This window comes from Sprattus sprattus, assembly GCF_963457725.1.
Source record: "Sprattus sprattus genome assembly, chromosome: 6".
Taxonomy (NCBI): domain Eukaryota; kingdom Metazoa; phylum Chordata; class Actinopteri; order Clupeiformes; family Clupeidae; genus Sprattus; species Sprattus sprattus.
In genome coordinates, this window is record NC_137925.1 from 11,228,426 (window position 1) to 11,245,509 (window position 17,084).

The 17,084-nt window shown below is 41.6% G+C and overlaps 1 protein-coding gene across 8 annotated transcripts; it reads left to right on the forward strand.

Moving 5' to 3' along the window:
- The first annotated feature begins 6,736 nt into the window (after positions 1-6,736).
- gtf2f1 (general transcription factor IIF, polypeptide 1) lies at positions 6,737-16,700 on the forward strand. 8 transcript variants are annotated; one of them, XM_080840617.1, is made up of 14 exons: positions 6,737-6,838; positions 7,259-7,311; positions 7,612-7,655; positions 7,904-7,976; positions 8,173-8,366; positions 8,804-8,974; positions 9,299-9,522; positions 13,166-13,313; positions 13,514-13,572; positions 13,869-14,042; positions 14,139-14,212; positions 14,634-14,781; positions 15,657-15,789; positions 16,183-16,700. In XM_080840617.1, the coding sequence occupies exons 2-14, from the start codon at positions 7,300-7,302 to the stop codon at positions 16,388-16,390; spliced, it is 1,662 nt and encodes a 553-aa protein (XP_080696743.1). In that variant the 5' UTR covers positions 6,737-6,838; positions 7,259-7,299; the 3' UTR covers positions 16,391-16,700. The 8 variants fall into 8 exon arrangements, with proteins under 8 accessions (XP_080696743.1, XP_080696745.1, XP_080696746.1 ...); XM_080840619.1 differs by having other exon boundaries at positions 16,186-16,700; XM_080840620.1 differs by having other exon boundaries at positions 14,139-14,209.
- The last annotated feature ends 384 nt before the right edge of the window (positions 16,701-17,084 follow it).

Consider the following 17,084-nt stretch of genomic DNA (forward strand, 5'->3'; position numbering starts at 1 on the left):
CAATCACAGGAATTATTTCGAAAGATATTGCCCTTCTGTCTGCACCTCTGCGTGGACTGCTGTGCTCCAGGACATGCAAAGGAAGAGGGAAAATGACTGATATTCTATGATATTTTCGATCTACGTACATTCAAGAGTACAAGCCTACTACGATTATCTAACACTACTAAATATATACGTATGATGAAATGAGAAATGTATTGCTATGAGTTCAAGTATTCTACGTGTGTGTTCTACTTCTTTTTCCTTGAGGACAGTGTTCAACTGATTGTCCCCCCCCCCCCCCCCCCCCCCCCCCCGTAACACACTTACTATACGACGTTGTCTTATCTGTTATCTAAATCGGTTGAGTTATTTTCATCATTATCATTTCAATTATTAACATCACAATCCTGGAAAAATCAAGTGATCTATGGCAACACCAGCCTCCGAGCAAAGACCACCAACATCAAGATCAGCTGGCGTCTCCACATCCACCATGTTTAAGCTGCATACATTATGCCCCCAGAGTTGTGACAGAGCATGACCCGTGCCACAGGCAAGCGCCTCAGTGCCCCTTGGGGTCACAGACAAACACAGGTCCGCATTACCTGCCTGTGCCCACCTACAGCATTGCACAGCATACCTTCATTCCATTAGACCTCTGGCCCGGCCATCACACGACAACTGAGACTCTTCCAGAACATCAGTCTTTTCAGGGAACAACCTAGATTGAACTGAGAAATGACTGGGTTTCTCAAGGGTTGTGCTATACATTGTTTCACTAATTACTTTAGCTGTAATGCGAGGGCGAGGCAGAGGGCAGTAGCTTGGACTTCAATTTGGCCTGAGAGAACAAAATGATGTTAGGTGCATTGAATGAAAATAAAAGTCTGTCTTTGCCAGCTTTGGAAAATGTGAATGGCTATCAAAGTAAAGAAGAAGAAAGACAAAACACCCATTAATCGTTCATGTAAAATACTTCAAAAAGTATAGAGTAGCCTATAGGGTGCAATGAATCTGTCTTTTGATCGTTCAAAGCCATCAGAAGTCAAGCTGGGCTAGATCCCTACCTCAATTCAACAAATCATTTGATATATCACATCTGTTTGTCACGTAATATGTCATTTCAACAGTTCATCGTCTGTTCATCAGAGTAAACACGATACATTCGAATGAAAGACACACTCGCACGCACACACACACAACCGTTGCAGTAAAGTTCTATTCACCTTTCTCTGGCGTATCTGTTACAGATATAATGCGCACGTCAATCAGTCGACGATGAACAGGGAGAGAGAATGTCCAGCCGCATGGAAGTATGCCATAATGTTTTCGATGTGTTTTAGAGCAGCTACCTACTGATTTAACCGCACCATCATTGAATACATTTCAGTGAGCAAACATCTGCAGTTATCCAAGCTCTAAGCATTCGCACATGAAGAAAATATCCTACCGCCACGCCAGAGCATTTTCAGTGACTGCAAGCAAATCAATCCACAAAAATTCGAAGCAGAAATGACCCAACAGGCATGGCTTGATAACGCAAGGTAAAATCAGAAGGGCTGCGATAAAAGTGCGCTCGGACCGTTGTGCAGGTGGCTGTTATGCGCTGAGCTAACGATCAATTTTGTCACTTCCCAAGTGAGATGTTCTGACAAAAATATTTAAATATCACCTGCACCACGAATTCACGGCACATTGGTGAGCTGATCAATATAAAAAAACAGTACCTTGAGAGGCCGTCGTTTCCAAAGATGAGTCTGGTGCTGGGAGCGAATGGCTGACTTTTCTCGTCCGCTTTCCTAACACGGATCAGCAAGGAGGGTGGGGGGCATGGGGTGGGTGGATGGTTAAGGGAGACCTCGCAGAGATGATGCCACTCCCGGGAAGTAAGCTTGCCTCTACCCGTGAGGACTCAGATGCTACAAGTCTTTCTCGATCCCTCTATAACAAATCGTGAATTTTGTTTTCTGAATCTGAAAGCTCAATAGTTAAGCTTCTAGTTCATTATTGATTTTCCAATTTAGATAGCAAGTGAAAGCATCTTTAAAATGTGAAACTCTCACCAAACAATTTAACATAAGCAAATGGTAGCAGGCTCACAGGACTGTATTCTAAAGAGACCCATGCCACCCCCACGAAGCACGTAGGCGTGCAGGAACCTGTAATCAGTCTGCTCCTTTTGGTACTTTTAATACCTGGACTGCTCACCAGCAGATTACAAGAAGGCATACGGTAAAGTTAATGGTCAATTATGTCCTCGATTTCATAGCTTAAATTCAGAATTACACTATCTGGGTTTAACATGAAAATGAGCATTAAAGCCTACAACAAGCAAATGCTGCCCCCATCTGTTGAGCTCTGCCTTCTAAGAACCTCGCAGAAGCTTCTGACAGGACAAGTAGGCCTACAAACTATGGATGCAGACAAAATATAAGAATAATGAAAAAGAGGAATTAATTAAAAGCCTGACATAGTTAAACAACATAGGTCTATGTTACAACATGGACTTACAATAGTGTTTTCAGTCAAGAATCATTCTGTTTTCAACCATAACATTTATTTTATTATACTATACATTAAAAACTGTTGTAGCATACACAGTTATGGTGATTATACAATAAGACATAGTCAAAACAGTATAAAAATTAGTATCAAACACCAAAAGAAAATTAAACAATTTCAAACAGCTTGTTGCACACAACTCAAATCTGGAGTCAAATATTAAGAGGTATGTAAATGAGGCCAAGACGATGGCAAAGGCATAAAATCACTTCAACCTTAACTCACAATGCACTCTCTTTACCTAATCATGCTTTACTCCCTATCCCTTAGCTTGCCGTATGAACTTGCTTTTTTTGGCAGCTGAACTGTGATACACTTGAAGTCAGTGAGTCCATTTAACTTTGAACACTAACTTTTGTGTTATGCGTACGTAAGACATAATTCATATTCTGGGCTGTCAAAGACACATGCATTAACAGTTTAATCCGTGTTTAAATTTCTTTACTTCGCATATTCTTAACTCGAAAGCAGCAAACAGTAGGCTACAGGTAAGGAATGGAGGTGGAATGGAATCAACAGGTCTGTTGCTGGACCGTCAGTCTTGGAACAGGAACTTTTTTCACACCCTCACACATATTTTTTGCACTCCCCAAACTGATACAGGGGCAGTTTGGGTAATGTGCTACACTCAGTTGAAACCTGTCAACCAACTGTAAATAATAAATAAATAAATAAAAAGTTGTGTGCTGGATTTAGCTTCACAATTTAATCGAAACCACTGTTACTCTTTTTATTTGTTTCTCCAGTAGTCTTTTTGTCTGTTTCCATAGCACCATGGCAAAATAGATACAATGGTGCCACATAGTGGAGAAAATAGAGGATTAAAGGCACATAGCCTATGTCGTATTTTTATCTACTTATGACTGTATTATTGAATAATGTGTGTATTGCTGGTACTGGAATATGGACATCTCAACAAATAGAGGTAGCAGTAGAGAATACTGCCATAAGGCAGAAGGGCCCTTTTCAGAGACATCATATGGCAGACAGGCCTGTTCTCATAACCCCAATTGCAAAGATACCTTTTATGATAAATCACGTGGCAAACATGCCGCCTCTGCAAAGAATACCTAGGCGCGTTAGGGACAAAGGGGGGTCAGGGCAAGGTGACAGACGCCTCTGCAAAAGCCACAAGGCAGACAATGTTAAGAACCATGTCTGAAAGCCCCCGAGATACCTTGATTCAAATTCAAAGCTGCTTAATCAACGTGTGTCTTTAGAGTGTTTAGTTGAAAAATAGAATAATTAAGCAATATAGCACGAGTGGGAGTGGGGTAGGTAAGGGATAATCCCACAGGCAGAGATGTCCAAAAATACATAAAAATGTATTTTGATACAAAATACAAAATACCCTTCAAATAAATGTATCAAAATAAAATACAAAATACTGTTGCCAGAAAATGTAACTTGTAATTTATAAAATACAGGAAATACTTTTTCTGAATTTTCAGTTTTCTCACAATTTGGTATAGCAGAACATTCAGGTTTGGGCTATTCAGTGGCGTAACGTAGTTACCACGGGCCCAGGTGCAGGCTATTATGACGGGCCCTTGTCAGTGTTGTAAGGTAGTGGTCCCAAGCATTTGAGCCCAGTATCCTTTTTTTCATGTTTGTAACCACCGCCACCACGCCCCTCCCCCCGCACACATATTCCGCCTATTACACCTGTCAGTGTAATTTTCGCTGAATATAGGTATACATCAGTATTTTTGGCAACGTGACTTGGCTATTCAGACTATTTAGATTGACATAAATATGTGTATGGGCCCTGGCTACGGGGCTATATAATGTTCACAAAGCTCTGGTGAACCCAGTAAAAAAGGAAGAACAGTCACAGAATGTCAGTGTAACTAAGCAAAGCTATTAAAAGACAACAACTTGATTGATTTTATATACATTTTTGCAGGCAGCAGCTGTGTGACTTTCATGTTTTCACAAAACAGGGCTCTCATTGCAATCTCTATGGCTTCCGGGAGGGCTATCCCCACCGTGCTTTCATCATACGTATTTGTTATAAGGACATCATATGGCTTTGATCAAGTCACATTCAACATTCAGTGCAACAACTCGATTCGCTCTTTGAAAGAACCTCCTCTAAGTCGGTGTACTAATGAAGATAAATTGACAAGGATCAACACAGCTATCCAAGTTTTCGACCACAGCCCTGTTTTGTAATTCTATATGTCTATGGATCAGATGGTCTAGTGGTAGAATCCGACAGAAAAACAATCTCCTTCTGCCTAAACACTGGAGAAAGTATTTTGAGTATTTTAAATACAAAATAACTCCACACTAAAGTATTTTGTTACAAATTACATTCAATTTTTTTTTGGCCCTATCAAATACAAATTACAAAATACTCAAAAGTAAATTAGCTAGTATTTCAAATACAAGTAATTGAAATACTGCCCATCTCTGCCCACGGGTGGTGTTCGGCCGTAGCCACCGAGGCCGGAGGAATTTGGAATGGCACTAGGAATGCGAAACTTGTAGTCCATTTCCTGGACACGTCTGTGCGTGGTGGCTCTTGATGCACTGACTCCAGCCTCAGTCCACTCCTTGAGAAGCTCCCCCAAGTTCTTAAATGGGCTTTGCCTGACAATTCTCTCAAGGCTGCGGTCATCCCTGTTGCTTTGGCACCTTTTCCTACCGCACTTCTCCCTTCCAGTCAACTTTCCATGATACAGCATTCTGCGAACAGCCAGCCCTTTCAGCAATTACTCTCTGTGGCTTATCCTCCTCATGGAGTGTGTCAATAAGTGTCTTCAACTGTCAAGTCGGAGGTTTTCCCCATGAAAGTGGTTGTGTTTACTGAACCAGACTGAGACATTGAAGGCTTAGGAAACCTTTGCAGGTATTTTTTAGTTAATTAGCTGATTAAAGCTCATCTCAGGTAGACATTTCTGTATTTTAAAGTTTTTATTCTAATCATTTGAGGTACTGGATTTTATGATTTCCATGAGCTGTAAACTGTAATCATCAAGATTTAAACAAGAAAGATGTGTTAGTGTTGGGCCATCAACCTCAGATCCAAATCACAGAGGGGACTGGTTTCAGGACAGACCTCTTCGATTTTCAGTGATTGATATTTCAGAGTATTTTGTGCTCTTGATTTTTGGCGGATCCAGACTATTAGATTCCTTTTTTTGTATGTTAAAAGCGAATGGGCCCGAAGTCCTTTCCTGCTGTATGCTTCTCTCCAGCACTGTTGGTGGCAGTAGTATGCCATTTTGTTGGTTTGGGAACCGTTCGTAAACACCAAAGGAAAGCAGGCTTGTTCGTAGGAGTTCCGTGGAGCTAGCGACAATAAGCGTCAGTACATGATGATAGGCGGCAATATGGCGGCGGTTGGCGTCAAAATAAATGTCCGCTTCAAAGTTTTGTTTAGCTAACTACTCGAGATAAATACACTGCATATTTTAAGTGCTAATTTTGTCATTTTAGCAGACACATCTTGCAAATAACCATGGAATGAGATGGTAGCCTATTTGGAACAAAATATTTAGTTTCCCATTGTTTACTATCATTAATTTCTCCATTAAATCAGATCTAGAAGGCTGCATTTCACACCAAGGGCTGATCCAAAGCTGATAAAAAAAATAATAAAATGAAATAGAAATAAATTGAGATTATAGACTGTGTTAAATAAAGCAAATCAGAGTTGTGAGTTGAATGTACCCTATTATGTGACCTATGTACAATATATAAGGATTATTTACATTTACATTTAATCATTTAGCAGACACTTTTGTCCAAAGCGACGTACAAGGGAGATATGCAGTCCATATTGATATTGCTAACACACACACACATACAGAATATACATGCGTGCAATATGTATGTAAAACAGTGGCGATTGGTGAACAAATTGGTGAAGGTGAAAAAAACTAAAATCCCTTTTTGGCTTGTCATTTCCCAGGTTTTCTTCTGTGCCTTAACAACACTTGTAGATCCTTTGAATAAAATAAAAAAATGCATTTTAAGCGTTTTTACACTCTGGTTTGTACAACCCAAGCTTTACGTGTATTGTACCTTTAGTAGCACATACAGCTTGTTAATTAATAACTTTCTTTCTCAATTGTTCGTCCTTTTATCATTTAAAACCAATACATACATTTCGACTTTTATTTTGAAAATAAAAACTCGAATGGCGACCATCTTCAAATGTTAGTTATTGTCGCAGTCTACACGCTGCTGTTAGTAGTATGTTTGCTAATAATCCCGCACCGGAGTTTATGTAGCGGTGTCATTATATTAAATTACTTATCTTTTTGCAACGAGTGAAGAAAAGGTACAAAGCCTGCACTTACTAACATACAATTCAGTGATTTTCAATGTTAAGAAACAAATGAATTAGCTGAGGTTTTCCTAGCTAATGTTAGCCCTTCTTAATGAACTATCGGCATTACCAAGGCAGGTAGGGTAACGTTAACGTGAATGTTCCCGGCATTTGTCGAAGGATAGACCCATTCAGATCGCTGGATGCCTGGTCGTTGAAATGTAGCGACTACACTAGTTTGTTAAAACGGTTAACTGAAAACTTATACGTAGCGTTAGATAAGTCATAGTATGATTTACTCCCAGACATGAGCTAGCTACATATTAGCTAAGTTAAGGGAGTCGGTTGACTGAGTTGACTGCCATAACTCATTCAGCAAAACAACAGACCTTTTCAATACATTTGTTTGATGCGTTTGTTTTCCTCTTCAAGGCTCGGTTCTTACGCAGAGGCTGGAGGGAAACACAAGAAATATGGCGTCACTGGTAAGGCTTCTCACACGATGCCAGTTGAATTGGCATAACGTTAAAACGTATGATGTATTTTGAATAAAACTATTGACCCGTCGACACCTACATCTGCTTAAGCAAACCACTGTTTTTGAATTTGATGTGTTGTGACATTGAGCTGACATACTAAGGCTATAACAAATCGACATGCTCTCATGTAGACTTGATGATTGCACTATCCATGCCATTCCATGCCATGCCATTATCGATGCAAACTGATGTATAACAGTGTATGCGGTCCTAGTGATTTGTGCGTTTGTGTTCGTGCGTTTGAAGGGGGGGAGCAGTTCAGGTACAGAATACACAGTTCGAGTACCAAAGTGAGTATTTCTTTAAAAATATTATTGTGTATAGTATCTTTACATTTAGAAACCGAGTTTAGACATATTAAGAAGGTTTATCCATTCATTTCAGTTTAGAAATGTGTGAAGGTATGAATTGTTTAAAGTTGATAACACAAGTTACCTAATGGTTGTGGTTCATTCCATAGATATGTGTGTCCAAAGCATTGTTTTTTTTTCAAATGTTATTGCAGTTGATTTATTTTCTTTTAAATTGTATTGATCAGAAATACAAGTAAGAAATACAACATCATGGCCTTCAATTCTGGCGACAAGGTGAACTGCTCCGCCTGGACCCAGGTAAGATGAAGCCACCTCTAACAGGCCATTTTTCCTGCCCATAAAACGTTTTTATTTAACAAAGTGTACTCACAGCAGTAAATGCTGCAGACTAGTTCTTTTTGTTTCAATCAATGGGGTCTCCTCACTCTCTGTTGCCATCTCCTCTCCTCTCCTCTCCTCTCCCTTCGCTCCTCCTCGCCCCTGGGCTGCACAGGCCCGCATGGAGCGTGACATGAGCAACAGACGGATGTACGCTGGCGAAGATCCTGAGGAGGGAGCAGCTGGAAGCGAGTTCGGGAAGAAGCAGAGGGAGGAGGCGCGCCGGAAGAAGTATGGCATCGTGACCCGGCAGTTCAAGGTGGAGGACCAGCCCTGGATCCTCAAGATTAATGGGAAGGCAGGCAAAAGGTGAGGCCTCTGTCTGGAGCAGTGGTTGTGGACTTCTCGGTAGCTGACACCTAGGCAGTGATATGGCCAGTCTAGCCGGTAGGTTTTACAATTTAGTTGCGGCAAGTTTAAAAAACAAGGCTCGCTACAGTGTGGAAAATATTATTCTGGTCCCCCTTTACTTTGTGTTATCATTTTATGACGGGATGATTTTGTCTTATGGGATTCTCTGCCTTTAATAATTTTAATTTAAAAAGCTATCAGATAGTGCGGTTGGGTGCCAGGTTGACAACCGCTGATTGAAAGTTTACGTGTGTGTGTGTGTGTTTTGTTTAGGTATCTTTTTTCAACACTTTCCTCTCTCGTCACTGAAGTTATTAGCTCGTCACTTCTATGTGCACTTTCTTATTGTTGTGGCGTGTGCACCTTCCCTCTCCCACTCTCCCTTCCTGTTTTAGGTTCAAGGGTCAGAAGAAAGGAGGGGTGACAGAGAACGCCTCCTACTACATCTTCACCCAGTGTCCCGACGGGGCCTTTGAGGCCTTCCCTGTCCACGGCTGGTACAACTTCGTCCCCCAGGCCAAGCACCGCACGCTGACGGCTGAGGAAGCCGAGGAGGAGTGGGGCAGGTGGGTCTGCACCATGGGACGTCTGGCCTGGACCGGGCTTCCTAGAGGGTTGGAGGGATGTGGGGATGATATCAGAGGTTAATTGTGATAACTACACCAGTTAGAATATACCAGAAGGTCAGGATAGTGCCTGTATGTGTGGAGAGTTTTGTTCGGTGTCATTGCATGACCACCTTCGGGATTCCAAGAGTGGGTGGATATGTACCAGAGGGAACATGGTACACTATGTTTCGAGTGTTGGGGGGGGGGGGGGGGGGGGGAAAGTTGAAGAAGGCATGAAGGCAGAGCAGTGATTGGTAAGCGTGTGGGACTTGTCTTTGGCAGGAGAAACAAGGTGGTGAACCACTTTAGCATCATGCTCCAGCGGCGTCTTAAGGGGCAGGACCGTGAGGGTGGCGGCGACGATGACGACGACGATGAAGAGGGCGGGAAGGGCGGCAAGAAGAAGAAGAAGAAGGGCGGCAGGGGAGGCGGCGACCTGCGCATCACCGACCTGGAGGAAGACCTGGAGATGAGCAGCGATGAGAGTGGCAGCAGTGCTGGAGAAGGTGAGTGGGGACCGATGGGATATGCAGTTTATAATCTCAATGCTGAGATTGTTTTTAACAGCACACCAAAGTCACCATAATATGCACAACTTAAATATTGTATATGCACAACTTAAATATTAAAAAGAAAAGGGCAAATTTGGAATACCTACTGCTTTTAGTTGTATGTGCTGTAGTAGGCCTACATAATACAGTGGGGAAAATAAGTATTTGAACCCCTGCCGACTTCGCAAGTTTGGCCACTTGCAAAGAAATGTGTGATCTAGAATTTTAATGGTAGGTGTATTTTAACAGTGAGAAACAGAATATCAACAAAAAAATCCAGAAAACTGCATTTTATAAGATTTATGACTTTATTTGCATTTGATGCAAAAAATAAGTATTTGAACCCCCAAGCAAACAGCAAGAATTCTGGCTCCCAATGGCCAGTTATGTGCCCAAAAAGCACACAGATTAGTCCTCATTAGGTCTAACAAGGTATACCTGATCTCAACTGGTGACCTGTATAAAAGAAACCTGTCCAAAGAATCGTACTTCACACCTTCAACCTCACCACCATGGGCAAGACCAAAGAGCTGTCCAAGGACGTCAGAGATAAGATTGTAGACCTGGACAAGGCTGGAATGGGCTACAAAACCACCGGCAAGCAGCTTGGTGCGAAGCAAATAACTATTGGTGCGATTATTCCTAAATGGAAGCAACACCAAACAACTGTCACACGCTCTAGGTCTGGGGCTCCATGCAAGATATCCCTTCGTGCGGAATCAGTGATCATTCGAAAGGTGCAGAATAACCCCAGAACTACACAGGGGGAGCTTGTGAATGATCTCAAGGCAGCTGGGACCAGAGTCACCAAGAAAACCATTGGCAACACACCACGCCGTAATTTTTTGAAGTACTGCAGCACTTTCAAGGTCCCCCTGCTCAAGGAAGCGCATGTACAGGGCCATCTGAAGTTTACCATTGCACAGTTGAATGATTCTAGGGAGGATTGGGAGACAGAATATGGTCAGATGAATCCAAAATCAAGCTCTTTGGCATCAACTCGACTTGCCGTGTTTGACAGGGGGGGGAATGCTGAATATGACCCCAAGAGTACATCATACCCACCATCAAGCATGGAGGTGGAAACATTATGCTTTGGGGCTGTTTCTCTGCCAAGGGTACAGGACGACTCCACCGCATCAAAAGGACTATGGATGGGGCCATGTAATGTGGAATATTGGGCTTGAACCTCATTCCCTCATTCCCTCCCATTGAAAACACAACCTTAAAGATTTGGAGAGGATCTGGAAAGAGGAGTGGACCAAAATCCCTCCTGAGATGTTTGTAAACCTGGTGACCAACTACAAGAAACGTCTGACGTCTGTGCTTGCCAATAAGGGTTATTCCACCAAGTACTAAGTCATTTTTGTCAGTCAGTTTTGGGGGTTCAAATACTTATTTTTTGCATCATATGCAAATAAAGTCATAATTCTTATAAAATGCATTTTTCTGGATTTTTTTGTTGATATTCTGTTTCTCACTGTTAATATACACCTACCATTACAATTATAGATCACACATTTCTTTGCGAGTGGCCAAACTTGTGAAATCGCAAGGGGTTCAAATACTTATTTTCCCCACTGTATATTGTTAAAAACTTACAAACTGCACCCAAATCAGAGATGTGATATATCTTTTATTTGTGTGTGTGTGTGTGTGTGTGTGTGTGTGTGTGTGTGTATATATATTAAAGGCCGGGCTTCAGATAGTAGCCGGGGGTGTGGTCGATACGGACAAATAAAGGCCGGGCCCCGAATACAGGCCTGGGGTAAAATAAGGTAGCCTATTTTACAGTAGCCTACCAGCATCAGTCCATCAGCACAAAGCAGACATCACAATTTCATTTAATGCATTTCATAAATACATGTTCTCAATGTTGTTGGCTAATTTCATGGGCTGTTAGCAATAATAAAAATAAATATTCCCATGTAAGCCTACTAGGCGAATTGGTTATTATATAGTTACTTGCCAAAGCGATAGAAGACATTCCCTCAAAATACCTCTTTTTAATGATTTTGTTGCCATTATGTGATTTCCGCAAAAAAAAAAAATTCTTCCGGCTAATAGAACTTTAAAGTTTCAGGTGTTGCATAGCAACCCATTACTTGCTGACTTCAAGTTACAATGACTTTCCGTTACGTTAAATGAATGGACTACCTGCGGAATGATATGAAAGATGTGAATTAAAAGAACAAAACCTGTTGCCAATGACAGCGGTAAATAACTTTTCGCAGTGGTGAATATCAAGAAATTACAAACCTGCGAATGTTGGGGTGGCCCATTCAAATCAACAGAACTTTTTGTAACATTCTAAAGAGCCATGTAATAAGTAAGAAATAAAGGCCTGCCGAGGGGTGGGAATCTCTTGGCACCTCACGATTCGATTCAGAGGACAACGATTCGATTCTAAATCGATTATCGATTCTAAACCGATTATCGATTCTAAACCGATTATTGATTATCAATTCTAAACCAATAAACTGATTGTTGATGCATCTCGATTTTCAAAACATTTGAGTTTGCTACTCAGTCTCAAATCACTTCCTACTCTATTGTTTGATAATTAAAGAAAATCAACAGATTAATTATATTTTCAATTTTTTTTAATGAGAGAAAAAGCTTTTCCTTGTCACAATTATTACTTTCTATGAACAATACAATAATCGATGCAGCTTGCATTTCAACATCAATGAATGTGTAAAAAAAAATATATATATATATAATTACAAAATCGAGTATGAACTTTTCTGAATCGATACAGAATCGTTCTAGAGAGAATCCCACCCCTAGGCCTGCCCCTAATACAAGCCTTCCCCAAATTAAGGCCTGTGCGCTGTGCAGCCTAAGTAAATAAAAGACTCCGGCCACAATTTGAGGATTTACGGTATATATGATTCGGGTGCAGTTTGTCAGTTTTGAACAACATACTATGTATTCCTACTACTGCAACTTAAGCAGCATATATTTAAGCAATATAGCACGAGTGGGAGTGGGGTAGGTAAGGGATAATCCCACGGGTGGTGTTCGGCCGTAGCCACCGAGCCCGCTTTTATAAAACCATTCTACAGTCAACAAATTAACATTTCAACACGAAGTTATTGATTCAAAATGGTTTATTTCGCCATTGTTTCTCCGCAACAAAAAATAGTTCCATTGTCAACGTCTTGGTTTGGAATTTTAAAGACTTTGAATTAACGGTTATCATCAATGCGAATGTGTCATCGCGGAGTGATTTTATTTTTAGCTGTGAAAAGTCCCGTAACTGTAGGTATGTTGACAAATAACCTATAGCATGGAACGTCTCTCGTCCAATCAGAAACAGCTAAATTACGCGCTAGAACCCAATTGTTTTATAACAATATATTTAAGCAATAATCCCACGGGTGTTGTTGCCTACGCCACTCGGCCTGGCGGCCTCGGTGGCTACGGCCGAACACCACCCGTGGGATTATTCCTTACCTACCCCACTCCCACTCGTGCTATATTGCTTAAATATATATGTAAAAGGTGGTAAAGAAGGGAAAGAGCCTGTGAGAGGGAAAAGGGCTGGAAAGACAACAAAGACGATGCCAAACTTAAAAAAGGCCACTTTTAACAGATGGAGAGGGCAAGCCAAAGACAAAGAAGAAAGCCAAGGGGAAGGGGAAGAAAAAGAAGAAGAACGACAGCGACAAAAGCCATGGGGAGGACAGTGACGATGGCGATTTTGAAGGTTTAGAAGTTGACTACATATCAGATGAAACCAGGTATGGCCACACGGATGGATTTTTACGCTCTGAGCAAAATTCTTCCTTTGAATATGTGTACAACTTTCCACATTTACAAAACTCTGTGTATTTATTTTTTTAAACTTGTGTTCATTAAAGTGTGTATGTGAATTTATAAAGCAGTCATAACATGTTCAAACTATCCTTAGCATTTTCAAACTATCTTTTGTTGTCTGCAGTTCTGAAGAAGAGGACGCAGAGAAGGCCAAACCCAACAAAGGACAGGACGTCCCTAAAGGTTCGGTGTTGCTTGCTTGCCCACTTTTAATAGCGACTTTTTGCTTTGAGGCACCTGACCTCTGCAGCGGCTGCATGGGTGTGGAAAACCCCTTGTCAAGAAAGAAACCTGCACTGACAAGTCCACTTTTGTGGACTGGTGGAAAACCTCTCCCCTGCTTTCATTTTTTTCCCCACTGCGAATGTCCGTCTGGCTCAGAGACTATTGCATGAGTGGGTTTTACAGTGTGTGTGATATTAGACACATGCTTATATGTTCTCCCTGACTAATGACAATGTCGGGCGTCTCCCAACTAGGCATTGACGAGATGTCTGAGAGTGAAGAAGAAAGCGAGGAGGAGAAACCGAATGAAGAAGAGGCTAAAGAAGAGGAAGAGGAGGACGAAGGGAAGAAGACCCCTGTGCATGTGGAGAAGAAGAAGAAGAAAGGTGTGGTAGACGTTCCACACCAGAGGAAGGAAACAAACAAAAGTACTCATTTCACACGTGTAGATTTTTGTATGTGTGTGTGTCTGCACTCCAATCCCTTAAAACTGACGTTTGTTGTTTGTTTGTGAATATTTGCAGACAGCAGCGGAGAATCGGAGAGCTCAGAGGACAGCGACATCGATGGAGAGGCCACATCTGCTCTCTTTATGGTGGTGAGGGCGATCTATTTGTATGCTCTTAAAGCAACATTACTCTTAGCCCTGTTCTAATGAACCCTCAGCACTACAATGTTTAGCCCTCTCTGAGCTCAAGAGAGTGCCATTTAACTAGTCTAATCTAATGAGTTTAGCTAATTATTAGATTTTTCTGCTGTTTAGGAATTGTGCAAGGTCTAGCACATGTATTTTATTGCTAAGAAAACACATTGAACTCATGCTTCATTAACAGTACTTGTTTGAAGCCTCTTAGATGTAAACTCTTGACAGTCATGACCCAGTTACTCTAACCTTCAAATAAATAATATAATTTACAAATACACACTTTAGATGGAGCCATAAGCTCTTTAAATGAATGTTTTCCAAAAGTTGATGTGCTGGCTCTGAGGGTCTGCCTCCTGTTCATTCACCCTCACAGAAGAAGCGCACCCCACCTAAACGGAGCGGCGGGCGTGGGTCAGCCGGAAGCTCCAGGACAGGCAGTCGCCCCGGCACACCGTCCATCGACAGCGCCGCCACCTCCAGCACACTGCGCGCAGCAGCCAGCAAGCTGGAGCAGGGTAAAGGTGGGGAAATGCTTTTTTTATTATCTTTCTAACTTTCTTACTCTCAGCCATTCAGTGTTTATCTCTTCTTTATTGTTACGGCCTAGCTGTTGGTGTAGTCTGACGTTACTCAAGTTAACATGCTAGATTTAAACAAACTATGATATGGGTTAATTAGGAATAAAGAAAATATGTTCTTCATTGAACAAAGCTCATAGAAGAATCATCTGTTATTTGCCATTAATGTGTGGTGAGCATCACACTGCCAAGGCTGGTTTACTTTGTCATTTAACGTCATGGCAAACTGACAGATTTTTAAATGCTTCTCGTGGCAAATTCATAGATGCGATTTTAATTAATTACAAAGCATGCCATTAATTTGATTAATTTTGTAATTGCTTGACTGCCACTCAAGAATTAATTAAAATATACAAGCAAGACAAAAATAAGGAAAACCAAAATAATGTCTTGGGGTTTCAGTAAGAAAAAAATAATCTAAAAAGAAATGCTGGGCCGAGATGGTGGAGTGTATGTAACTAGTCTCCTGCGGGAGACATGGGTAGCACCCTTTATACTGGACACACATAGGCAGCTGTGACCATTTCATCAATAATTTCTCCCTTCTTCCACCACAGCCTCTGCACTGCCACTGCAGGCCTAGAGGGGGCGCAAAGGGTCATAACATTATCTCTCTCACTCTATGCAGATCACTTCAGTGTGGGCACTGTGTCCATATCCAAGCACTATGTCTCATGGCATTTTAAAGTTATTTTAAGGAGTTTGGAACGTAGCTTATTTGCTTAGTGAAGTGGCCATACATGCTCTGTCTGGTTTATTAACTAGGCAGAGCCGAGCTGAACTAGTTTAAGAGAATATTCTGTGCGTCTCGTGTCCAGGCAAGCGTCAACCGGCAGCGGCCAGCGCAGAAACCCCAGCATCCAAGAGGCTGAAGATGGACCCCTCCCCCCAGAGTCCTTCGGGAAAGAGCACACCTCAGCCCTCATCTGGGAAATCCACGCCCAGCGCCAGGTACATGCATTGCTGTGACCAGCTACGAGGTCAAAGATGCCCCGGTTTATTTCAGAATCAAGAGTAGAATTTGAAGCTAAATACAAATGAACGAAAATTCCAGAAATGGAGAACTTCTCGTCCGAGTATTTGTATGTATAACTTCATATGTACTGTCTTGAGTTGAGGGAGGGCGCAGGTGAGCAGTGTCATTTATAAACAGTTCTTAACTCCTTCTGCCAACAGTCCCCTCCCCTCAGACAGACTTTCAATTCACACAACATATTTCACTGATATGTCTGGTGCTATAAGGCTAAAAGAAGTGAAGCAATATGTTGTGGGCTTCTATGGTAACTTGGTAACGGGGACTTTTTTTTTCATCCCTCACACTATGTCCCCCCCCCCCCCTTTCAGCAGTGATGTGCAGCTGACCGAAGAAGCCGTACGCCGGTATCTGATTCGCAAGCCCATGACCACCAAGGACCTGTTGAAGAAGTTCCAGACGAAGCGCACAGGACTCAGTAGCGACCAAACTGTCAACGTGCTCGCCCAGATCCTCAAGAAGCTGAATCCAGAGAGGAAGAACATCGCTGACAAGATGCATTTCTACCTTACCGAGTGAAGGCCGGAGAAGAGCTGCTTGCCTGTGGCGAAACAGAGCAGGGCTTCAGAAAAAGCATTGACTCTGGTTGAGTGACTTTAAACAGGATTGACTCTCTTGTCTTGGAGTGAACAAGTGTTAAGTTTAAAATATTACTGGAGCTTGATATCCTGTGTTGACTTGGAATTAGAACCCCCATGAGGGGTTAGTATTGCATTTTGAGATCAAGAATGATCTGAATAATGCCCAGCTCAAATGAGCTGTGATTCATAGCCACTTGATGGAATTAGTTTTTTATAAATCTGTAAACTTTTTTTTTTTTTTTTTTTAATATTGAGGCAGTGTGCTATCCTGAATAAATCACACTGTTGTTGGTAATGACACGTTCATTGTTATTATTAAATATTTCTTGTGCATTTGCCAGATGGGAAATTTGGAAGTACAAACGCCATTCACAACTGCAGAGGACCAGACCTCCTCGTAGAATTGCATTCATTAAGAAATATTTATGATCTGTCAAACATAAACTGTCACAACTGGGTACTCAAAGCAACCAAATATCTTAAATCAGACTTGTTATTTAATGGTGGTAACATCTATAAAAATGGTAAAGAGTTAATGAAAATTAATGAAGTACCACCTCAAAGTATTTAAATGCTGCTCTGTATCAGAATGTTCCAGCTTTGAATACCGTGTTGGGTGAATGCTGCACACC